Raw genomic sequence first — 26,671 nt, 5'->3', positions numbered from 1 at the left:
AACAAAACTCTCTCCCAAACATGCAAATAATACTTCTCTCCAAGATTTATAAGACATCATTACACGCTGAGATTTGAAACTGGTCATTACACACTGAAGATTTCAAACTGGTCATTACACGCTTAAGATTTGAAACTGATCATTACACGCTGAAGATTTAAAACTGGTCATTACACGCTGAGATTTGAAACTGGTCATTAAATGCTGAAGATTTAAAACTGGTCATTGCACTCTGAGATTTGAAACTGGTCATTAAACGCTGAATATTTAAAACTGGTCATTACACACTGAGATTTGAAACTGGTCATTAAATGCTGAAGATTTAAAAACTGGTCATTACACTCTGAGATTTGAAACTGGTCATTACACGCTGAATATTTAAAACTGGTCATTACACTCTGAGATTTGAAACTGGTCATTACACGCTGAATATTTAAAACTTGTCATTACACGCTGAATATTTAAAACTGGTCATTACACGCTGAATATTTAAAACTGGTCATTACACGCTGAATATTTAAAACTGGTCATTACACGCTGAATATTTAAAACTGGACATTACACGCTGAATATTTAAAACTGGTCATTACACACTGAGATTTGAAACTGGTCATTAAATGCTGAAGATTTAAAACTGGTCATTACACTCTGAGATTTGAAACTGGTCATTACACGCTGAATATTTAAAACTGGTCATTACACTCTGAGATTTGAAACTGGTCATTACACGCTGAATATTTAAAACTGGTCATTACACGCTGAATATTTAAAACTGGTCATTACACGCTGAATATTTAAAACTGGTCATTACACGCTGAATATTTAAAACTGGTCATTATACTCTGAGATTTAAAACTGGTCATTACACGCTGAGATTTGAAACTGGTCATTAAATGCTGAAGATTTAACGATGACAACGTTTTTAGCAGCGTCTGCAAATCTGAAAAGAATTTTTTGTTCCGCTGTTAAAGTCTGCGAGCAATAAAACTTTGATATAACGTCTGACAAACCTACGTCATCGCCCTACCCGGTCATGCTCGGGGCTATCAGCACGTGAATTTTGATGTAGTTTGGCGCGTGGGAAGGGGAGTGACTCTTGATGTAGGCTACCCGGCTACGGGAGATAATGTTTAAAGCTGACGTCTCATGTGAAACATATGCTAATGGATTACAGAGCTCATTGTAAGAAGGATATGTTGTAGTGCGTCTTAATATGCCGCATAAAAGATTTTTAATAACACAAGGTAAGGTCACCATGACATATAAAGTCGTGGCGTCTGATTTGAACAATGCCAGTGTTAGGGGTTTTATTATTGGAGATTATTGACTCCCAAACAAGGGGGGGAAGTAGAGTCGAAGTAAAAGCGAGGAATAAAGGGAGATAATTACACGGTAAGTTCTATTGCGATCTGCTGACCAGGCAGGCTCAATGTAGGTTAGACGGGCGACAGGGGGAGATAGATGAGACGGGAGGTGGAATACAGATTAGAATTAAGACAGGGGAAATACTGAGATATGGTGGTTATTCGCGGGGATGGGGTGGTGGTTCGCGGGGACGGGGTGGTGGTTCGAGGGTTTTACAGCCGTCGTGAAACGGATAGCGCTACTCGTGTGGGTCGCGGTGATCTTCTAGGGGTAGGAGATTTGACGGGGGAATGCCACAGTTGTTGTGTCTCTAAGCGTGAGGTTACCAGAACCCCGGAATAAAACGACGTCGTGTTTTCTTTAATGACAACAGCTGTCACTGTGTTCTTCCTCATTTATTGTGAAGGCGACTGACGTCACGGCAGGAGGAATTCGTAGAAGTGCTGGCTAAATATGGATCGAGCAGGGGGATGGGGGTGGGGGTGACATGCGGAATCTGGGTTATGAGTTTTCTGACTCTCTCGTCAGCTAATAAAGCTCGTTAATTTAAACCAGCTTCAGGTCAATTTACGTCAACCTACAAGTAAGGAAATAAACATTCCAAATAAGAGACCTGGATCTTAAATAAATACATATCGTAATGTAATTCCCCCCCCCCCCCCCCCCCACCACCATTCTACTGCCAAATGTCGTCATAGAAGCCAGATCAAATCTAAAATGACGTCACTTGTTTCATACCACCACCCCATATCATCATTAACAATAGCCTGTTGTTCATTTTTTTGTCTTCTATAAATACAAGATGCCACGCCTACATTCATGAACACACACTCTTTTCATGCTACTCAACGTCACAAATATGCGACCCCCCCTCCCTACCCCCATCCCTTCCCTCTGTTAGATGTGTGACGTCATCGATAGACCAACAGGTAGCAGCAAATCAACAGTGAACACGTACAGCACTTGAATATTTTATCAACTTCATATCAAATGTATTTATTTCAATAGGATATTTTAGTGCGTTGATATATTTTATTTCAAAAGTCAAAAGAAACAAATACAGTATATATCTAGATCTATGCGTTCTTTCAAACATTAAACTTGAAAATATATTATGATAAGAATGGTGTTTTATACCAACGTGGTAAAGTCTTGATCTGGTATTCTATTTCAAGCTTAGACATTCTACTGGTTATATTTTTTTCTCTTCTTGTTTAATATATGGCTTGAAGCATTTCTCATCGTGTGATATTCAAAGTAAATTAAATTCCTTCTAGCCGGTGTACTTTTATTATTTTAAAAGAACACAAAAATATTCCATCTATCCGGTGTAGTTTTATTATTTTAAAACGACACAAAATTCTTGTCGGCACATAAACAAATCCGTACAGAAAACATTTTAAATTCTAACTACAAATGCCTTAGTGTGAGGCTCTCGCGAGCTCCAGTTCAAAGCACGACATTAAATTTTGTTTTGAAAATATTTTGTTTGCTCTTGATGTCTTGACGCGCCCGTCTTGTCATGCACTAAAGTTTGGGGGTCGTGTTTTATTAAAACACAGAGGGTATAGGGTGGAGGGGGGTAGGGCAGTGTGGGTGAGAGGGTTGTGTGATTGATGGTGGCTGTGTGGCTGGTACCTTGGGGGTCGGAGGGAGTGGTTAGGGTAATTTAGGTGGAGGGAGTAGGGATGGGGTGGGGGAGGGGCGGTTGGACTGTGGAATAGTGGGGATGGAGGTGGAAATATAAGGATTGTGAGGGAGGTGAGGGATATAGTGGACAGGAAGTGTGGGGGAGGGGGTGGTGGAAATGGGGGGTAGGGTGAGTTTGGTCGATGTGGTGTGTGATCTAAACAAAGAACTAATTAGCCCCCCCCCCCCCCCCCCCCCGAAGAGATGCCTGGAAGAAACTTTGGAATTAGCTGACTTAAAAATGACCTATAAATAGGCATCTTGATGCAGAATTAGTAAACAACTCTAATGTTAGATGCACACACGCTTCTTTATACACCAGCACAGCAACACAGCAACACAGCAACACATCCACATCTCACCAGCAACACCACATTAAGACTACAAGGTGAGGGGCGAACTAAATCAATAAAACCAATCGGCTTGATGTTCATTCATCACGGCTAACCCATACAATAATTGTACGAGACCCAGAAGCCTTACAATCCAACACAACGAGTACTGCATCTGTACAATAGCACCCTAAACCCTTGACCACAACGTGAAAAAAAACCCAATCAGCTTTAATCAAGCCGTACTTCGATCTACCCTCATTCACTCTATTTCGATATCACTCATTGTCTCTTTCCATCATCTCCCCCTCCCTTTAACTAACCATCAAAGCCCCTCCTACGCCATTCTTGCTCAACCCCCCGCCTCCCCCCCCCCAACAAACCACAATCCCCACCACGCCTGTTTTTACCCTGCAGTCGAAGCATTGAATTACGACATTGATATGCCACCATGTCATGGAGTGACGTCAATAAGTTCATGCAGCGCCCCACCTACACACAACCTACGCTTCGGTCAGAGGCATGAGTAAAGTTGTCATCAACATAAATTCTGTCATCAACAAAAACTCTTTCAGAGCCATAAATAAAGTTGAGTTGTTATCAACATAAATTATGTTCTTCCGTGAAGTTGTCATCAGTATAAATTGTGTCATCAACATAAATTCTGTCTGCTCTATGAATAAACTAATGTTTACCGAACCTTTTCAGGCCAATCTTCTCCATTTAAAGATTGAGCTAAGTTTAATCGCAGTGATCAATTAAAAATCGTTATAAAAATTAACGAGCTGTAAAATGGCATGCCTAATTTGCAGGCAGTTAATCCCTTAATCCTATCCTCGTTAGGAGAGGAGATTCACCTCAGCTTGACGTCTTAAAGTGTGTGTGTGTGTGGGGGGGGGGGAGGGACATCAAATCAATCTAACAAAAGTGGGACATAGGATCATAGAGAAATGCGTGGTATACGTCCTCACTGACATATTGGGTGACATTGGATCATAAACAGATGGTGTAGGTCCTCATTGACATATTGGGTGACATTGGATCATAAACAGATGGTATAGCTCCTCCATATTTGGTGACATTGGATCATAAACAGATGGTATAGCTCCTCCATATTGGGTGACATTGGATCATATATTATGTTAACACTGTATACCAGACTCTCCGTTCTATCATGGTAAGTGCAGTAAAATCTTGGCTGTAATCATTTTCTATATTTGATGCCTCTATTTTTAATTCATGTATTATGTCATTTTTAATTATCTTGATATTATCCTTATTTTTATTGGAGACGTATATATCTCCAAGTACCACATGAGTAGGGCTAAGCAGTAAGTAAGGATCAATCTATATAGTCATATAATTGGTCGCCTTGTGATTTCGGGTCTGATTTCAATTTGCCGGACAGTCTATTTGAACTGTAATGTAAATATTTTAATTACTTGTATTGGTGGAGAATAACTTGTTGATTTTTCTTACTGTATGGTTATCCTTCTAGTCCATCTAAGAACCGAAGCATCTGTCTTTTCTTTACTATCCCCGCTACCTTAACCTTATACTTGTGCCAGCTACCTATTACTTTGGTTGGTCGCTGTCTGTGTAGGTGGCACGCTGTTGACTCGCTTGACTGCGCTTGAGCTCATTACACACAAACCTGGCGTGTGTTAAGTAAAGCTGTGTTGTGCTGTCTTTCAACATCAGCCCCTAAAACACACTAACCTCAGTAGATGACCATCACTACATACCCTCGAATTGCTAATGTACTGTGTATTACATGCACGAGTAAGGTGATACACACACACACTATATATATATATATATATATATATATATATATATATATATATATATATATATATATATATATATATATATATATATATGGAAAAAAAATGTTTGCTTAACGATAATCAAGAGTTGCGACATGTCATCATTTTTAACGTTTTCATCATCATTTAGAAACAAAAGTGCGCCATTTTGTTCGTTTTTGCGACTAGGGATGTGACCTTTCATGTTTAGCATGTTGTAATCAGAAATAGAATCGTGTGTTGGATAGAGTTACCCCGCTGCTTACTTCACGGAAAACTGAACTGGATGATATTTTCTTGGCCATTCAAGATGCCCGATAATTAAGATAATACTTTTTCTATTTGAAAACAATTTTTCATTATGTTAAAACCTTTTTTTTTCCTATCGTTAACTCATTCTTCGGGGACAGGCTCTGTAAAATTTCGAACAAAACAGTTTTGTAATTAAGAGCTAAATGAAGGAGTTGTTTAAAAAATATTATTCCGAATTATGTGCGTCTTGAAATCTTTTTTAACAGTAGTGAGAACTTCACGATTTCATCTGATCACGTCTTCATTACCTCCCCTCACGTTATCAGCCGTTCAGGGACTCAGCGAGTTCTAAATCTTTGGGATAAAAAAAATGCTTTCTCTCCCTTGATCGCAAGGTCACCAGATTTTTAAAATGGACGTTTTATTAACGCCCTTTGTTTATGTCGAAAGGCGCAGAAAATTGACAATTTAAAATTAAAAAAAAATTAATGCATAAAATTTCATTAAAGGAAAACAGCTGGTTTAAATTTCGAGTTGCGTATTTTTTAAACTAAGGACTGAGTAGTTTGTCAGAGAGAATAGAAGATAAAAGTGTACAACAAGGAGCAGTGGGCGTATGCTTTTTTTGTCCTTTAATAAAAATAATTAATAGATCTAGTAATTTATTTAGCGCAAAAGAAAACGATGGAGGCTTAAACAGAGAAGGTCATTGGAAAAAGCTTTGAAGTATGTAGATCTACGCCCAACTGAAATGTCGCTCAGTTGTTGAAACCGCGTGAGTTATTGTGGTTTGAAAAGTGACGTGGAAAACATTAATTTAAGTTTGTTTTTTTGGTAAAATTAATAAGTTAGTTAAGAATTAATGACAATCAAATAACTGTAACAATGACGTTAAATATTCATAATGTAGGGCTCAGTGCGATTTGAGTGAAATGTGTCATGTACAGATGTCATGTGCAGATGTCATGTACAGGTGTCATGTACAAGTATCATGTACCATGTGACGCTTCTCCTCACCACCGTAAGACCTATCATTCCCCCACTATCCCAGTCTTCCATCAGGTGATAATATATCCTGGCATACCATCCCCCTCCCACCAAACCAATCACCCCCCCACCCAATCCCAGACTTACATCAAATGACAATATATCCTGACATCCCCCCCCCCCAGATTAATCTCACGATTGTGTAAACACAAATAATGCTGGCCGTAATTCAATAAACTTTTCAACATTAATTTCCAGAATTGCATAAATATTTATTTAACCTTGACTTAATGAGCATTGCATGCACTCGAATTGTTTTAATTTTCCTCTGTTAGGCAATAAATATTGTTTTTAATTATACAATTAAAGCTTTTCTTCCACAGTAGTTTAAAACATCACAAAGTTCAAATAATAGAATTATCGTTCACACGTTATATTTAATAAATGATTTTTTTTCCATTGTGCATTGAAAGAATTTTAATATCGTCTGTCTACATTATGAAAAAAAAAATCTTACAGGAATAAATTAAATAAAAACGTACACACATTTGGTTTAACTAAGATGTATACTCACAGACAGACACACACACACACACATATACACACACACAAAAACACACGACAGAACGCCAGAAATATTGTTTTTAAAAAAATGAGCTTTAAATGATCGTCATAATAGTTATTAGATTCAACATAATCGTGATAGTACGGCACTTAAAACTTTAAATAACATTGCTTTGTGTGAACTGTGTACGTAGTTTAAAGAGCAAATGTTTATTGTCAAGCTCTCCTAAAACCAACGTTACGACAGTGTTCAACCATTCTGCCACTTCTATGTGGATTCGGTCCAGACTTCCTTTGATAGAAACGGAGGGGGTGGACTGGACAGCAGGTCTACCGGAAAAAATTTCAGGGCCCCCTAGTAAATAAAAATCTCGAGGGGTCCCCTGGAAAGGTGCCGTAATAATCCTATTCGTGTTTAGATTTAAAATATTTAATAAGGTTGGTGTTTCTTTATTTTATCATTTCAATTCTTTCACACTAAGGCCTAAGATTCGAAGTGAGATGGAGTAAAAATACACAAAGAAAATTTTAATCTGGGGATGACCACACCTCTTAGACACACAAGTCCTACCCTTGATAGAACTTGTAACCAAGTTCAGTTATTGAACTAGACAACCCACATTTCTAGCCAGAATTTAAAAAAATAAAACTAAAGTAATCCACACCTACGTAACTGGAACAGAAAATGACGAGGTAAGAAACATGAAATGATTAACTCTGTCACTCATTCAGATTTTAATCACTGAGCTTGTTATCGGACTTGTTCTTCCTTTCGTGACTGAACGAGTAGCTTCCCTTGTGGAAAAAAATATGTGGACGCCCTGTTGTTTTATTTGTATAAGAGCACGAGAGTCGTGCAAAGTGCGAAAAGATGGCTGAATTTTTCCTGGCAAGGATATTGAACTGGACAAAAAACAATTTCGTTAAATTTTAAAATACAGAAAAAAGTTTAGAGTACTGAACATATTAACATTGGATTAGTTTGACAATGTTCTTAAAGGATAAATGTGTATATATATATATATATATATATATATATATATATATATATATATATATATATATATATATATATATATGTATATATATGTATATATATATATGTATATATATATATGTATATATATATATATATATATATATATATATATATATATATATATATATGTATATATATATATGTATATATATATATATGTATATATATATATATATATATATATATATATATATATATATATATATATATATATATATATATATATATGTTAAAATGTGACGGAGAAGATCTTGGTGCAACATAAATAGTTCTGCGCATGTTCTTATGATTGGCTAGTTAAATATAACGTTTACAGTTGAGTGTTTAAACATTGTATAGACTGGTTTAACTTGATACTAAAAGGATTTTGGTTAAACCTGCAACAATCTTTGTTAAACAATGACGTCACCTGGTTAATTTAAACACTGCACCGCCTGGAGGGGGTTTAGAAAATGACGTAACTCACGGTCTGAGTTGGGCACTGTCTGGGAACACATGGCTACATGTAGAGTTGAGTATTGCACCAGCTGCAACAGACTCACTTAACCTACTGGTGATGTGTTTACTCACAAATTAAGATAGAAGAACAGTCTCTCCTAACCTAGTGGTGATGTGTTTACTCACAAATTAAGATAGAAGAACAGTCTCTCCTAACCTAGTGGTGATGTGTTTACTCATACATTAAGATAGAAGAACAGACTTACTAAACCTACTGATGAAGTGAGCTCACACACCCACACACATTAAGATAAAAGTTTGTGCCTAAGTCTGGCTTGGTTCACGGGAAATTAAGGCACTTTCGTCGTTTACTTTCATTTTGTCTTGTACTTGGTGATATTTTAGGGGTCGTCCATAAATGACGTCACACTCTTAGAGGGAGAGGGGGTCCGTAATTTTGTGACGGTGTGTGATGAGGGGGAGGGGGGGGGATTCAGATGGTGCGACGTCACACTTTTGCAATATAAAAAAGCAATGCTAGAAAACGAATTTTAGACGTTATTTCGCGTTTTAGAGAACTGTTTTAATAAATTGCAATAGAAATTGATTAAAATACTCTATTTTGACAGAGTTCAGACAAGATTTAAAAAAAAAATCAACTGCAATTTTGAGGGGGGGGGGGGGGTTGTAGGCTGAGGTGTGACGTCATTTTAGGGGGGGGGGGTCTGGCTTTTTGTGACGATGTGTGACAGAGGGGAAAGGGGAGGTAAAATCGTCATAAAAATGGTGACTTCATTTATGGATGACCCCATTATTCCACACCCTTGTCACCCTAGTCTAGATGGCATGGCTCTCTGTACCCTGGTCTAGATGGCATGACGTCGTCTGAATAATTGATGGAGGCCATGTCAAGCCTCCCTAGAACCACTGGGACCATCACTCACTAATTCTCCCCACATGAGCGGCGATGCCTGACCCAGTAAACGTGAGGTACTTTTTTTATCAAGTTTGGCAAGACTGAACCTAACCTAATGAGTTTATCAGCCTTACAATAACTTGTACTCAACGAATCGGCGACGCCTTCGTTTTCGTTACTTGCTTGGGAATTCACGTATGACCTTGCTCTTTTTATAGAACGTAAAATTGGGTTATCTAATTCTATACACCAGAAAAAAAGTAGTTTGCTGGATAGGAAGATGCAGATTCAGGTGAATGAATCAACACGATCAATAACATATTTCCCTAAGGGCAGGGGGGATATTTTGGTAGTTGGTAAGTCAAATAGTTTAAATAAAGACAATTTTTTTTAAAATTACAAATTTTAGAATTAATGATTTGCTACAGTGTTAATTAATGAATGTAGACATATTTTAATAATTTTAACTTATTCGACAGTTTTTTTTTATATTTCCTTACTGGAATCGCAGAGAACGGTGAATAAAAGAATTGAAACTGAAGGGAGATAATCAAGGTACAACCTAGGCTTCAAGGACAACACGCACACTTCCATTTGCTGTGTATGGGACAGAATTAGTTCGTGTGGGAGAAAAGGGAGACAAATTTAACACCAACATTAAAGGGAGACAAAAATGACATTTCAATTGGCTTTGTGCATTTCTCTTCCTGAAAACAAGTCTAATTAATATAAAAATTGGCATCCCAAATGTCCACGCGTGCAGCTAAATATTAGTTCTACGTGTTGAACATGGAAACATTTTTTTTGGAAATATATTTTTAGTTTTGCGGAAAATGCAATTTCGCAAGCCATGATTTATTTAAAAAGCTAGCATGACTGCCTTTTTTTTAAAGAAATCATGAATAAAAGTTAAGGTTTACATTTCTTAAAAGTGCTCCGCCATTCTTGAGGGTAGGCGTAGGTAACCCAATTTGCTGATAATCTCTAAATCTTTTCCACCAGTACTTTAGGGTCGATAGGGGGCTTTGCTAGAATGGAAGTAACGCGATTTTATACACGGATCGGAGAGTATAGAGATTAGAACAGAGAACTTGATTAGAGATTATACGGGGAGAGAGGGGGGGGGGGACAGAGCAGACACAATGGGACAGAGGGGGGGGGGGATAGAATCGAAAATACACGATAATTAAGTGAAAAGTATATCGAATAGACGAAGAGAGAGAAGAAAAAAGAGAGTATACTGAGAGAGAGAGATTATATATAATATACAAAGAGAGAGAGAGAGCGAGAAAGAATAGAATAGAACATACTACTATTGAGAGAAAATAGAGAAGATACGGAGAATGTAGCAAATATAAAGCGAGAGGTTAAAAAAGAGAGTACACAAGAGAGATTACACAATACACAGAAAGAATATAGAGAATACATGCAGGTATGCTAGAGTAAAGACACTGACATACAGAATCAAATAATAAGTACTCAAAGATAGAAGAGGAAATACCCTGACATACAGAATCAAATAATAAGTACTCAAAGATGGAAGAGGAAATACAGATTTTAAAATACCTTTTTGAATTTACAACCAATCTCTAGGAAGACATAAAGTGGAAATTCTTCAAAGCTATTTGTTCGAAATGAATAACTTTTTTTTTATTCACGACAAATTGAAAAGTAAATTGATGTACTCAATAAAACATCGGTATTCTAATAACAGCTTTAACAAAAATTGATTTGTCTTGTATTGTTTGAATGTATGACAAATTATAAATCATGAAAAAAACTCGTATGTCAGTCATAAATAAAACTGACTGTACCTTACAGTTTCTGCTTTTTACTTTCTCGTATATACGAAGTATAGAGAAAGTCTTGTAATCGTGCAAAAAAAAAAAATCGAGATTTTTGCAAATCTCGACGTTTTGCATCTCACTGATACGGAAAAACATAATTTTGCAATCTTGTCCGTATGTCTGTGTGTCTGTGTGTGTGTCTGTGTGTGTGTGTGTCCGTGTGTAAACACGATAACTTGAGTACCGTTACAGCTAGGTTGATGAAATTTCATATATAAGTATTTTATCAAAATCGTAGATCCGTATCAACTTTTGAGCGATTTCCGATAACCGGAAGTGGTACTTTTCCTACTTTGAATTTTTCAAAAGCCTATAACTTGAGTACTATTTCAGATAGATAAATGAAATTTCATACGTAAGTAAAAGATCTAATTCTCTACCTTCTATTAAATTTTGAGTCATTTCCGTTGACTGGAAGTAGTACTTTACGCTACTTCCGATTTCTCAAAAAACTAATGTAAATTTTAAAAGTAATAATAATATTGCGCACTATTATGCGCTTTTTTATTTCGCGTTCACTTGGTGTGCAATTAATTTGTCTACGAGATTTTATTCAATTTTTAAAACTTTAAGTATTTAAAATGGATAAAAAATCATGTCTATAGCCCGAGTTCCCATCCCCTGTTATTTTATATAAGAATATTCGAGAAAGTTTAGGGGAGATCACTCCCGGTTTATTTTAAAAAACTTTTCTCGAGGTCAGGATTTTCCCGAACTCTTGAGAGAAACAATTTCAACCAGATTTTGGACACAGAAGTGTGAGGTCAGGTCACCAACGCCCGTTGCCTTTGGCAACCTCTTTTACTTTATTCACTTATTTTTAAACAATGGATCGTGTTCCTAGAGGAGATAGCGTTAAACGTGACAGACAGAAACTCATCCTTTCCGCGCATAATTTCTGCTGTTTTCTCATGCCACAGCTGTTGTAAAGGAAATGTTTTTACAATTCATTAAGCTGGGTTGGAGAGTAGCGAGGTCAGTAGGTCGTAGAGGATTTTAAAAACAGTGACCACGTATATAACGATTTAAAAATCCAAATATTTTTTCACTGTAAAAATAACTAGATTCTAGCTAAGTATATAAGTGACCAAGTGATATAGTACTTTATGTGTAAATATAGAAGGAAATCTGGCTCATTTTTATAGATATATGTTTATTGCCTGTTTTGAATTCAAATCGATGTTCTATGGTGAATTTAGTGTATTATTGAAATTATTGTATATGTATATGTATATATATATATATATATATATATATATATATATATATATATATATATATATATATATATATATATATATATATATATATATATATATGCTATTGTTTTTATCTTTGATAGACAACTTCTTTTATGCTAAATAAAATGTGTTATTTGGTGAAAAAAGAGTTCTAAAAAGACAATAGAATAAAAATGTAAAGGGTAATGTACATTATTGCTCTTGCTATTTTAATTTTCACTTAGAGTGAAAATAAATGAAAGTACCAAACCACGTCTCTGAAGAATACGGTTTACGAAATACGATTTGTGATATGAGTGTATTAATGGTTGATCCAACTATGAGTTCTTTTTTTTCGTCGTAATTCTGTTAACATCACTACTGTACTAATCCTTCTAGACATACGTATTTATCTTCTGGTAAAATTTGATGCTCGAAAAATGTGCAAGACTATAAGAGTAGACTTGTGGAATTTCCAGTAATCTAATTAAATTATTTTCTTATAATTATAGGCCTAATATCAATGGGAGTTGCATATGGGTGGGTGGAGGGGGAGTTTCAGCTATTTAATATATATATATATATATATATATATATATATATATATATATATATATATATATATATATATATATATATATATATATTATCTATAGTATCTTTTTCGCAAAATGGCCAACGCATTGATTATTTTGGTATTATAAATGTACAAGATAAAATTCAGCACTGCAAACTGTCCACAATCTTCTAAAAACAAGTTAATTAAAAAGTCTAGTGACAATTTTAGCGCAATTTCCTTATGTTATCTAAAAATAGCTCTGTCGTAGCGTAAATCAAGAGCAGGGTTAGTAAAACCATTGGTTAGTTATTAAAACGTTTTTTATTAAAAAAAAAATTCAGTATTTTACATGTTTTATTTACAATAGAGTTACATGACTAAAAACCATTGCGCGCCTAGCTACTGAACGTGATGACGAAGCCATAGAACGTGATGGTGCAGCTATTGAACGTGACGACGCGTGTGGTGTGGTTGGAAAAAATGCCTACTAATTCGGTCCAAATTTTAATTAATTCAAAAAATTTTTTGTGACCGAACGAAAGGATATTTTTGAAAACTTTCTTCGGCAATATTGTTCTAAATTATGGCAGGAATCGATTGGTACATGTTTCAAGTCGCTAAGTGGTCTGGTTGCCGAGATATGGGCCAAAAACTGTTTTTTTTCGAGGTTTTTTGGCTTTTCCAGGAAATCCATGAAAGAAACCCGGAATTTTTATAGCCTATGTTCATCCTCGTAACTTGCTTAACATAATTGCTTTGGAACTAGTCATCGATATTGCTTCGTTGAGGAGGAGATACGACTTAAAGCTGCGGACACACATCCATCCATCCATCCATCCATCCATTCATACATTCATACATCCAGAAATGACGGGTTAATAAACGCAATTCTCCAGAATGGAAATTGCGCTAAAAATACCAGTTCGAGTAAACGAATTGTCTAAAGTTCTCTTAAACGAAAATTGCTTTCTCCCAGGAACGATATCAATAACTCATGCCGCGATTGGTCCATGCGACGCGGAGACAGGAACTTTTCTGGAGACTAACAAAATAAAGGTTACACCGATCTAAGACAGCAATCAATATGACGCAGGGAGAGAAATTGAAGTTTCCATTTCGTTGACTAAATTAGTCAAGAATGTTCAAGTCGCTGGATGTGGGTGTATGGCAACCTTTCATCGTATTTACTAGCTCAAATTAATTGGGATATGGGTAAAACGACGGGTGACCTAGCCCATTATTTTCAATTAAATTATTTCTTTATATTTCTAAGCTAGAGAAGGTCTGGGAGATATAAACAATAGTAAAAAAAAATGAATTTAATAAAATATATGGTCAACAAAAATGTTTTTTTTTTATCAATAGCTAAACTTTTTGTTTAAATGGGTTCATCAAAAATAAAATGTATTATTTTTAATAAAAGACTTTTTTATCAACCCAACACGTATATAAAATATGGTATACAAATCAAAAGACATAAAAGAAAACACGAATTGACAATGGCATGTTATATTATTCCAAGTAGAACACAATCGAGAGTATAAAGTGACCTATTTTATACCCTAATATACCAATGACAAAACTTGAATCTACTTATAAGAAACACAAGACATGACCAATTTTATATTCGACAACACACATGTATAGTTAAATGTACATAGCGACATTACCTAAATATCTGCAGAAGGGGACCTCACCCATAGTTTCTTCCAGGCAATTGTCCCCTCTTGCGGCCCCCCCCCTAACTTTTACCAATAACCTTCCAGTATCAATATAAAAGCAAAATAATTAAGCATGACTTCAAATTGACTTAACATGCAAGGATCTCTACTGTAGCAACATTAAATAGCATTAAATGGCACTATAGACAAAGATAGAATTTTAAAAAGTAAAATAAAATTGCCTCCATCAAAAGTTTTCTTTTTATTTTCCTTTAAGCGTTAAAAAAACTGTGACCGTTTTTTTGTCTCCACTGGGTGTTAAAGAATCCATTCCCACTACCGGACATCGATTACCAACCACTTTCTATGTAATCGACTGTTACTAAACAAGACCTTGAAGAAAGTAATGTGTTATTAACTAGCCTTAGCGCCGGTAACCTGCCGGATTACGTTTGGTTAGGGTTTGTGTAAGCGTCGGCTCAGACTGCAGATTACGTCACATATTGGCTATTACTTGTGGTCATTACATCCGGTACCCCGCTAAATAACCCCCCGCCCCCTTCCCCCGTGGTCTAGTCTTTCATTGTCTCTTGCTAAAACTCCAGAGGGAATATTTTCTTCACAACACTTCCGCGCTTAGCAAAACTTCATCTCTTTACATTTCCGCGTTTCGCAACACTTAATCGCTTTACAACAGTGCCGCGATTTACAACACTTTCTAGCCTTACAACGCTTTCTCGCTTTACACCTAATGCGAGCGTTAAGTTGGTCGAACGTTGGTCAAAGTTGAATGAGTTTGTTTTATCTTTACAAATCTAGAACAAGCGGTTCGTTGGTTGATGTAGACGATGTGCTAACTGTTGATGAAGTGGAGAGATGAAAACGTTGGGATTATGTCAGAGCTGGTGTTATTGTTTCTTTAATCTTTCATGCTTTAGTGCAGTGTGTTTACACTAACCTTTATCTAGTTACCACGTTGGAATACTAGAGTCGGCCTATGCGTGAAGTGGTTTAGAGTTCAGAAATAAATAATGTAAAGAATAATAACAGTAGTTTTTTCTGAAGTCTGTGATTTATGTCATAGAGTCAACACTAATGGAAAGTGTGTGGGTACTAAAAGTTGTGTGGGTACTGAAAGTTGTGTAGGTACTGAAAGTTGTGTGGGTACTGAAAGTTGTGTGGGTACTGAAAGTTGTGTGGGTACTGATGTGTGGGTACTGAAAGTTGTGTGGGTACTGAAAGTTGTGTGGGTACTAAAAGTTTTGTGGGTACTGAAAGTTGTGTGGGTACTGAAAGTTGTGTGGGTACTGATTTGTGGGTACTGAAAGTTGTGTGGGTACTGAAAGTTGTGTGGGTACTGAAAGTTGTGTGGGTACTGATGTGTGGGTACTGAAAGTTGTGTGGGTACTGATGTGTGGGTACTGAAAGTTGTGTGGGTACTAAAAGTTTTGTGGGTACTGAAAGTTGTGTGGGTACTGAAAGTTTTGTGGGTACTGAAAGTTGTGTGGGTACTGAAAGTTGTGTGGGTACTGATGTGTGGGTACTGAAAGTTGTGTGTGTACTAAAAGTTGTGTGGGTACTAAAAGTTGTGTGGGTACTGAAAGTTGTGTGGGTACTGAAAGTTGTGTGGGTACTGATGTGTGGGTACTGAAAGTTGTGTGGGTACTGAAAGTTGTGTGGGTACTGAAAGTTGTGTGGGTACTGATAGTTGTGTGGGTACTGATGTGTGGGTACTGAAAGTTGTGTGGGTACTGATGTGTGGGTACTGAAAGTTGTGTGGGTACTGATGTGTGGGTACTGAAAGTTGTGTGGGTACTGATGTGTGGGTACTGAAAGTTGTGTGGGTATTGAAAGTTGTGTGGGTACTGAAAGTTGTGTGGGTACTGATGTGTGGGTACTGAAAGTTGTGTGGGTACTGAAAGTTGTGTGGGTACTGATGTGTGGGTACTGAGAGATGTGTGGGTACTGAAAGTTGTGTGGGTACTGATGTGTGGGTACTGAAAGTTGTGTGGGTACTGAAAGTTGTGTGGGTACTGAAAGTTGTGTGGGTACTGATGTGTGGGTACTGAAAGTTGTGTGGGTACTGATGTGTGGGTACTGATGTGTGGGTACTGATGTGTGGGTACTGAAAGTTGTGTGGGTACTGTTGTGTGGGTACTGATGTGTGGGTACTGAAAGTTGTGTGGGTACTAAAAGTTGTGTGGGTACTGATGTGTGGGTACTGAAAGTTGTGTGGGTACTTATGTGTGGGTACTTATGTGTGGGTACTGAAAGTTGTGTGGGTTCTGATGTGTGGGTACTGAGAGCTGTGTGGGTACTGAAAGTTGTGTGGGTACTGATGTGTGGGTACTGAAAGTTGTGTGGGTACTGAAAGTTGTGTGGGTACTGAAAGTTGTGTGGGTACTGAAAGATGTGTGGGTACTTATGTGTGGGTACTGAAAGTTGTGTGGGTACTGATGTGTGGGTACTGAAAGTTGTGTGGGTACTGATGTGTGGGTACTGATGTGTGGGTACTGATGTGTGGGTACTGAAAGCTGTGTGGGTACTGAAAGTTGTGTGGGTACTGAAAGCTGTGTGGGTACTGAAAGTTGTGTGGGTACTGAAAGCTGTGTGGGTACTGAAAGTTGTGTGGGTACTGATGTGTGGGTACTGATGTGTGGGTACTGATGTGTGGGTACTGAAAGATGTGTGGGTACTGATGTGTGGGTACTGATGTGTGGGTACTGAAAGCTGTGTGGGTACTGATGTGTGGGTACTGAAAGCTGTGTGGGTACTGAAAGATGTGTGGGTACTGATGTGTGGGTACTGATGTGTGGGTACTGATGTGTGGGTACTGAAAGTTGTGTGGGTACTGAAAGATGTGTGGGTACTGATGTGTGGGTACTGATGTGTGGGTACTGATGTGTGGGTACTGATGTGTGGGTACTGAAAGTTGTGTGGGTACTGATGTGTGGGTACTGAAAGTGTGTAAGTACTGAAAGCTGTACCACACGTAAGCTTCTAGTTTATGCTGTTACCTGTGTAACTTAAACATAAAAAAATGACTTGACAGTGTTGCTGTAATAACATTGTATTAACAAGACATTGTAGAGAAACAGGGATGTAAGGAGAAACGGGGCTGTAAGGATAAACAGGGCTGTATGGAGAAACAGGGCTGTAAGGATAAACAGGGCTCTATGAAGAAACGACAATGGGTGTCTGGAGAGACACTGATATCTGAACAACATTAGATGTGCACTGTAGATAGTCCAATCATGAAACACTTAAGCAAAACCAAACTAAACCAATAGGCCGTAAATAGTTCTCTTTCAATTAAAACTTCCTTTTGATATTTTCTAACAATCCTTTTTTTATGGTCTCAATATCTCCTAAACTACACCGCAGTCATGCTTTTAACTGACCATTTCACTGTGATGCTTTTATCTGACCATTGAAATGAGTGATGAGCTTATCTGATCATTTCAATGACAGATACCGCGTGATTAATATTGACGCAGCTTCCAAAAATATGCTGACATTAACTCGCGTCAGACAAACATTTTCTTCAACTTGTGGGAGTAGTTGTCATACTAAAGTCAAGACCATCAAGCAATATGATAATCAACGTGTTTGTGGATTGACGGTCTGTTGCATGAATTATTCCGTCTACTGTCAATTTTAACCCTTGTATGACGTGCAGATATTGGTAGAGAACAGGCGCCTGTATGACGTGCAAATATTAGTAGAGTACAGGCCCCTGCGCATAATGGTAGAGAACAGGCCCCTGCACATGTTGGTAGAGTACAGGCCCCTGCACATAGAGTACAGGCCCCTGCGCATAATGGTAGAGAACAGGCCCCTGCACATGTTGGTAGAGTACAGGCCCCTGCACATAGAGTACAGGCCCCTGCGCATAATGGTAGAGAACAGGCCCCTGCACATGTTGGTAGAGTACAGGCCCCTGCACATAGAGTACAGGCCCCTGCACATAGAGTACAGGCCCCTGCACATATTGGTGGAGTACAGGCCCCTGCACATGTTGGTAGAGTACAGGCCCCTGCACATAGAGTACAGGCCCCTGCACATAGAGTACAGGCCCCTGCGCATAATGGTAGAGAACAGGCCCCTGCACATGTTGGTAGAGTACAGGCCCCTGCACATAGAGTACAGGCCCCTGCACATAGAGTACAGGCCCCTGCACATGTTGGTAGAGTACAGGCCCCTGCACATAGAGTACAGGCCCCTGCGCATAATGGTAGAGAACAGGCCCCTGCACATGTTGGTAGAGTACAGGCCCCTGCACATAGAGTACAGGCCCCTGCGCATAATGGTAGAGAACAGGCCCCTGCACATGTTGGTAGAGTACAGGCCCCTGCACATAGAGTACAGGCCCCTGCACATAGAGTACAGGCCCCTGCACATATTGGTGGAGTACAGGCCCCTGCACATGTTGGTAGAGTACAGGCCCCTGCACATAGAGTACAGGCCCCTGCACATAGAGTACAGGCCCCTGCACATAGAGTACAGGCCCCTGCACATATTGGTAGAGTACAGGCCCCTGTATGACGTGCAGACAATGCTGAGCGATAACTTACATGTAAAGGGACGTAACTGCATTAGCCGGATGAAAAACGATCGCAGTTTCTATAATCTGACTGACAGATGCATTATTTTTACTGAATCGAACTCGTTACAGTGATGGGGAGGGTAGACAGTATCCAATTGTTGGCTTCCTAAATGTCCCAAAATGTTCTAACGCGTTTCGAGCAAGTCTGAAGAACGTGAACGAATAGAAGAGATGTTTTGTATTGCTGGTTTAAAGGTCGGCAAAACATGTTTAAGAGTTTTATATCTATATGTATGCATATATATATATATATATATATATATATATATATATATATATATATATATATATATATATATATGCAAAAACAGACAGGAATTGCAAGGTAAAGGAACTTTCAAGGACACGGCATACAGACATTTCGAGGTAAGGCAGAAATACGGATAAAGGGTAAGACAGATTCACTTCTAACGGAAAACACAGGCAAACAAGATCGAGTGTGACATGCTCACATCTAAAGACAAACCTAAACTGTTGAGACAGATACTCCTCTATAGGCCACACACATACGCACGATCTACATGCCATGAACTGTCCTCACTCCCCCCCCCCCCCCCCCAACAATATGTTTCCGTCTTTCTACCCCGGAAAATAGGCCGGGACAAAAAGTAGACACAAGCTTAGCGTGTTGGTAATTGCCATAATAATCATGAGGGAGGGCTATTAACCTCCGACCCTCAGTTGGCCAAATGTAGGGATTCTTGTCCTCGTACATATAGGCCAGGAAGGATTAAGTTCATTTTAGAGAGACGCGTTAAAGGTAACTGTTATCTCCCTTTTGGCATAATCACACAGACACATACATTGATATTCACACATATAACAGACGTATATAGCATTATATATATATAATATATATATACACACACATATATATATGTTTATATATATATATATATATATATATATATATATATATATAAACATATATTATGTTGACATCATTGTATTGTCATAAAGAGTCTATTCACTAAATGAAATAACTGGGCTATTACATACTCAAGATTCAACATCAAAGAAAATATTAGCATCTCAATATAAAATAGCAATGCGATGCTATCAGCGCATACTAAATTCTCCCTATGCTTATGACTGTGACGTATTATCATTTACTGAGTCTAGGGGGAGGGGTAGGAATGAGACAAGAGGGAGGTAATTCAGTAACATGCTTGACGAATACGGTGGCCTGATCGTTACAGGATGATAAAGTGCTTGGTGGGTTTTTAATTAAAGCCAGCATTCTAAGAGCAGTTGTGTGGTAAACAATGAGGGCAGGGAAACAACTAATGTGCATTACCTCCCTTGTGTTATATAGTGCAAGGGTTAAAACAAAAGAAAACTAATTAATATTCATGGTTTTTGACAAGTGTGTTAGTTTACGGTTTAAATTCAGCTTAAAACAGAAATTTGAAAAACAGTCAGCACAATGTCTGAACAACTCAGTTTGTTTTGTTTCGAACATTTCAAGTTGAAGGAATTGTTTCTTCTCGACAATCACACGATCAGGTTGATTAATGTTTAATTATCTGCCTTTTTCTATAGTAGCCGTTTGGATTATAGCCCTTGATCGGTAACAATGTCCACTTTTACACCGTGAACTGGATCGCACGTTCATTGAATGTACGGCTCTAGTTGAGAAGGATTGACAAAAGATAGTTTGTGTTGTGATCGTTTTTTTTTTAATCAACAAACTGTGGTGTTTGTAAATGTGGGCTAGTTGGTGTGGTGTTTTATTTATTACCAAATTGTGGTGTTAGGGAATGTGGTATAGTTGGTGTGGTGATGTTTTATTTATCACCAAACTGTGGTGTTACTGAATGAGGTATAGTTGGTGTGGTGATGTTTTATTTATCAACAAACTAGTGTTAGTGAATGTGGGCTAGTTGATGTTGTGAAGGGATTTTTTTATCAATAAATTCTAGTGTCTAGTGTTAGGGAATGTTTGACAAGAGTACTACTTAAAAATGAACGTGTGGTTGCTGGTTGGTCGATTTATGCACAGACTACAGTACAGTTACAGTGTGGGTTAAGTGGGTGGGGTTGGGTGGGAGTTGGGGAGAACTAGTCTCAAAATGGCACCAAGGGAAATTATTGTAAAAAAAAAAAAGACCGGCTATCAGTTTCTGTCTCTTGTTCTGTGATGTCACATGCGTCTTTTTGATCGATAATTTTTGTCCAGTCAGTAGCTTGACCCCTGTTGTCTAGTCAGTAGCTTGACCCCTGTTGTCTAGTCAGTAGCTTGACCCTTGTTGTCCAGTCAATAGCTTGACCCTTTTGGTCTAGTCAGTAGCTTGACCCCTGTGGTCTAGTCAGTAGCTTGACCCCTGTGGTCTAGTCAGTAGGTTGACCCCTGTTGTCTAGTCAGTAGCTTGACCCCTGTTGTCTAGTCAGTAGCTTGACCCCTGTTGTCCAGTCAGTAGCTTGACCCCTGTTGTCTAGTTAGTAGCTTGACCCCTGTTGTCTAGTCAGTAGCTTGACCTCTGTTGTCTAGTCAGTAGCTTGACCCCTGTTGTCTAGTTAGTAGCTTGACCCCTGTTGTCTAGTTAGTAGCTTGACCCCTGTTGTCTAGTCAGTAGCTTGACCACTGTTGTCTAGTCAGTAGTTTGACCCCTGATGTCTAGTCAGTAGATTGACCCCTGTTGCCTAGTCAGTAGTTTGACCCCTGATGTCTAGTCAGTAGATTGACCCCTGTTGCCTAGTCAGTAGCTCGACCCCTGTTGTCTAGTCAGTAGCTTGACCCCTGTCTAGTCAGCTAATTAACCTCTGTAGTCTAGTAAGCTGATTGACCCCTGTTGTCTAGTTAGATAATTAACCCCTGTTGTCTAGTCAGCTAATTAACCCCTGTTGTCTAGTCAGCTAATTGACCCCTGTTGTCTAGTTAGCTAATTAACCCCTGTTGTCTATTCAGCTAATTAACCCCTGTTTTCTAGTCAGCTAATTAACCCCTGTTGTCTAGTCAGCTAATTAACCCCTGTTTTCTAGTCAGCTAATTAACCCCTGTTGTCTAGTCAGCTAATTAACCCCTGTTGTCTAGCCAGCTAATCAACCCCTGTTTTCTAGTCAGCTAATTAACCCCTGTTGTCTAGTCAGTAGCTTGGAACGTATTATCTAGTCAGTTCATTGACCGCTCAGTTCAATTTTTGTTACGGACAGTATTTTTAGAAAATATCACTAACTGATATGCTGTCTCTTTTTTATTATAAAAGCTAATTAGACATCAACATCTTGACAAAGGTGCCTATTTTGTAATATAAAGCTATGGGCGTTTCAATTTCATCACGGCTGTTACCCACTGCATGTGTATATAAAAACTGCAGCTTGCCACATTAATCAAGTAGATATTAACCAACTACTAACAATTTTTTTTATTAAAATGGCTACTTTTTTACCAAATGGTCCTTGCATACAACTCCAGCAGCATAAAACAACACAAACAAAACAAAGCTTAAACCTACACGCGAACACATGTGTATGCTATTTGTTCCCCATCACTCACAGTTCCATCTTTTTACATTTTACCCCGGTATTATCCCCCTTAGCGTGGAGTAGCTTCCCTTGACAGTTAAAAAGTTTACGACTAGTTAAAAGGCCGAGCAAATGTTTGAGGTCGATATTATGCTAATGAGCTGTGAGAAATGCCGGTTATTTTTAACAACAGAAACCGGTGGTTAATGTTCAACAAGGTTATGTCTGACGTTATGTTGTACAATGTTATGTCTGCACCGTTATGTTAAACAAGGTTATGTTCCACCATTATGTTAAACAATATTATGTTCCACCGTTATGTTAAACAATGTTATGTTCCACCGTTATGTTGTATAATGTTATGTTCCACCGTTATGTTGTACAATGTTATGTTCCACCGTTATGTTAAACAAGGTTATGTCTGAACCGTTATGTTACACAAGGTTATGTCTGAACCGTTATGTTAAAAAAAAAACTAATGTCTTAACCGTTATGTTTAACAATTTGAATGTCCCAACCGTTATGTTGAACAAGTTTATGTCTGCAGTGTGCGCCATTACATTACCGCCCCCCCCCCCCCCCGAACGAAATGAAATTTATATAATTTATATAGAAAATATATACTTTTAACAGTGTCCGCCCCCCCCCCCCCCCCCCCCCGAAGTAAGTCTACCGCCCCCCCCCCCCTCCCCCCGAAAATTTCAAGTGCCCCCCACCGGAGAAAAAAGTCTGGAAGAAACACTGCTCTTCAGATAACCAAATTATATCAGTCGGATTATATACGAGAATACAAATCATGAATCACAACTACTTCTTTTAAAAAATAGCTCTCACACTTCTAGAAAGAAACCTAGGCAAAACAGTATACATTTGAAACGTGTGGCCCGCCTAGATAAACCATATAAAAATGTAAACAATGACATAGATCAGCTGTGATGCACAAATCATTATATCATTACCTGACATGCAGGTAGCTTACAATGTTGGCCCGAACACACTGTGTACGCCAGTTATGAGGGTAAACTATAGCTGCAGCTAGAGTTGAAAAAGGTGAATAGCTGTCTGTGTAATATTTCGGAATGGCAAACAACAGCTGCAGTTTTTGACTACACTTTTTTTTCAGCTTTTGTCTAAGTTGTTGTTGCAAGTTTTGTCAAACGTTTCGTAAGTTTAGTTTTCAGTCTGAGACCTCGAATCTCTATTTCTAGTCTAAGACCTCGAATCTTTATTTCTAGTCTAAGACCTCGAATCTTTATTTCTAGTCTAAGACCTCGAATCTTTATATCTAGTCTGAGACCTCGAATCTCTATTTCTAGTCTAAGACCTCGAAACTTTATATCTAGTCTAAGACCTCGAATTTTTATATCTAGTCTGAGACCTTGAATCTTTATATCTAGCCTGAGACCTTGAATCTTTATATCTAGTCTGAGACCTCGAATTTTTATATCTAGTCTGAGACATTGAATCTTTATATCTAGTCTGAGACCTTGAATCTTTATAACTAGTCTGAGACCTTGTCTCTTTATATCTAGTCTGAGACCTTGAATCTTTATATCTAGTCTGAGACCTTGTCTCTTTATATCTAGTCTGAGACCTTGAATCTTTATATCTAGTCTGAGACCTTGAATCTTTATTTCTAGTCTGAGACCTTGAATCTTTATATCTAGTCTAAGACCTCGAATTTTTATATCTAGTCTGAGACCTTGAATCTTTATATCTAGTCTGAGACCTTGAATCTATATATCTAGTCTGAGACCTTGAATCTTTATATCTAGTCTGAGACCTTGTCTCTTTATATCTAGTCTAAGACCTCGAATCTCTATTTCTAGTCTAAGACCTCGAATCTCTATTTCTAGTCTAAGACCTTGAATCTTTAAACAAAAACAATCGACTCAGAACTATTTGTACCAGATGCCATTTAGGACCTTCACGGTGCTTGTAGTGCGATTAAGAGGAATCGTCAATGAATGACGTCATCGCCTTGGGTAAACGAAATATGAAAATGTGCTTCTCGAGAGGGAGGGCGGGGGGGGGGGGGGGGGGTGCGCCTAGAAACGAAAACTATGGACAGGTTTAATATATTTTTAAAAACAAATAATATCAACTTGTGGTCCAAGTGTGTGACATTGTTTAGCGTGTTTACCGATGGAGTCTTGATTTTTGTGACAAAATATCACGCAACATTTTTGATGCATGAACTCCAACTTTTTCTTTCTTCTTCGTTCTTAATTTTTAGTGTTGGAAGGGATCGAGCTTTATCTGCCAGATGGTTTGAACTCGAGACTTTTTTTAAAATTAGAGCTTTGCCGACTCGACCACGCCTACTACACAATTAAGTAAACGTGTCAACTGGTTATTGACTCCGATTTCAGCCTGCCTTTGTCCAACCAAGAAAAAACTACAAGGCAGCAGTTGTTTGATTTTGGAGTTGTCTCTCCTAGAAGAACGGCTGTCCCCAGCTAACGAGCCTCATCTGCCCGAGGGTTCGAAATCGAGACTTTTCGGTTTAGCAACCATGAGCCTTGCCGACTCGACCACGCTCCAAAAAAAAAGCACATGTATTGAGCTCTCGGTCTTCAAAGTGAACGAAGATAGTAGAAAAAAACAACTGTGTAGAATTGATACGGTAATGTAAGACACAAATCTAAAGCTAAACCCTATGTGTACCGCAACTTCTTTTGAGTAACTATCCTTATTGTCTGACACCAACTTGTTATTTTCTTATCACATTACCTAGGTTGCTAGGTAAAGCATTTTTGTAATCTAAGCCTGAAATCTAGTCATAGGCTAAAAAATAAATGTGTTTTTCGTCAGTAAGAAAATTCAGGCATTAAATCTAGCTATACGCTAAGTACTCAATGTGTTCATAGTAAGTAAGAAAATGTTTAAAATCTATCTCTAAACTGTGTAATAAATCTGTTTATGGTCGGTAAAGTTTAAGTTTAAAATCTAGCTATACGCTATGTAATCAAATTTGTTTATGGTCAGTAAGAGGATTAATGTTTAAAATCTAGCTCTAAACTTTGTAATAAAACTGTTTATGTCATCACCTAAGTTTAAAATCTAGCTATACGCTAAGTGCTCAGAGGATTAATGTTTAAAATCTAGCTCTAAACTTTGTAATAAATTTGTTTATGGCCATCACCTAAGTTTAAAATCTAGCTATACGCTAAGTGCTCAATGTGTTTATAGTCAGTAAGAAGTTTAATTAAAATAATTTAATCACAGCAGCCACTTAGCTAAACATGCCACATAGTCCGATTAAGTTGTAATAAAAGGTGAGAGTGCTTACCAAAAGTTAGAATCTACTGCTAGCCACATAGTCCAATTAAGTTGTAATAAAAAGTAAGAGCGCTAACCAAAAGTTAGAATCTACTGCTAGCCACAATGTCCAATTAAGTTGTAATAAAAAGTAAAAGCGCTTACCACAAGTTAGAATCTACTGCTAGCGGCATACTGAAAAAAGTCCCACTTAACCAACGGAGGTATTTCAACTGACACAAGTAGGAACGGTAACTCTGGGCTTGTGAGTCCCCGAACGAGTTACAAAAAGGGCATGTCCTGCTGGCGCGTGCTAAACGGGCGCGTGAGCCGCGCGCTCAGATCGCGAGCTAATTTACAATCACGTGTTTGCCTTCTCGGGTTTTTTATCTACCTTCACGTTTTGAACAACAGATTTTTTTTTTCATATTAGATTATAGAAGTTGAATTTTTAAAATAAAAATGACGAGTTTGTGTATGTTTATTTAGAATTGAAAATAAAAATGTTAATAAACTGCAGCCTTTGACCCAGTGTCCTGTAAGAACTCGAGTCAAATAAACGTTGCTTTCGGTGTACGTTGATACAGTGTAGTTGAGTGAATCATTAGCTCTAAACCATATGACTTCGCTGAGTCCACTCAGCTTAAATTGATACCGGGCTG

General features: G+C 37.9%; 2 protein-coding genes across 2 annotated transcripts in view; one reads left to right on the top strand and one right to left on the bottom strand.

Moving 5' to 3' along the window:
• LOC131951271 (neuropeptide S receptor) overlaps positions 1-26,262 on the bottom strand; it is a 50,088-nt gene extending 23,826 nt beyond the window's left edge. The window contains exon 1 of the mRNA XM_059313627.1: positions 26,175-26,262. The gene's annotated coding sequence lies outside the window, so the exon portion shown is untranslated. The remainder of the gene's footprint in view (positions 1-26,174) is intronic.
• LOC131951259 (uncharacterized) lies at positions 18,423-19,355 on the top strand. Its single transcript, XM_059313614.1, has one exon. The coding sequence runs from the start codon at positions 18,423-18,425 to the stop codon at positions 19,353-19,355; it is 933 nt and encodes a 310-aa protein (XP_059169597.1).
• Positions 26,263-26,671: the final 409 nt, after the last annotated feature.

Source organism: Physella acuta, unplaced genomic scaffold (assembly GCF_028476545.2).
Source record: "Physella acuta isolate Inbredline_101_S28 unplaced genomic scaffold, ASM2847654v3 ptg000805l, whole genome shotgun sequence".
Classification (NCBI taxonomy): Eukaryota; Metazoa; Mollusca; class Gastropoda; family Physidae; genus Physella; species Physella acuta.
Note: the sequence above shows the minus strand (reverse complement) of the source record. Positions and strands in the feature narration are given on the sequence as shown.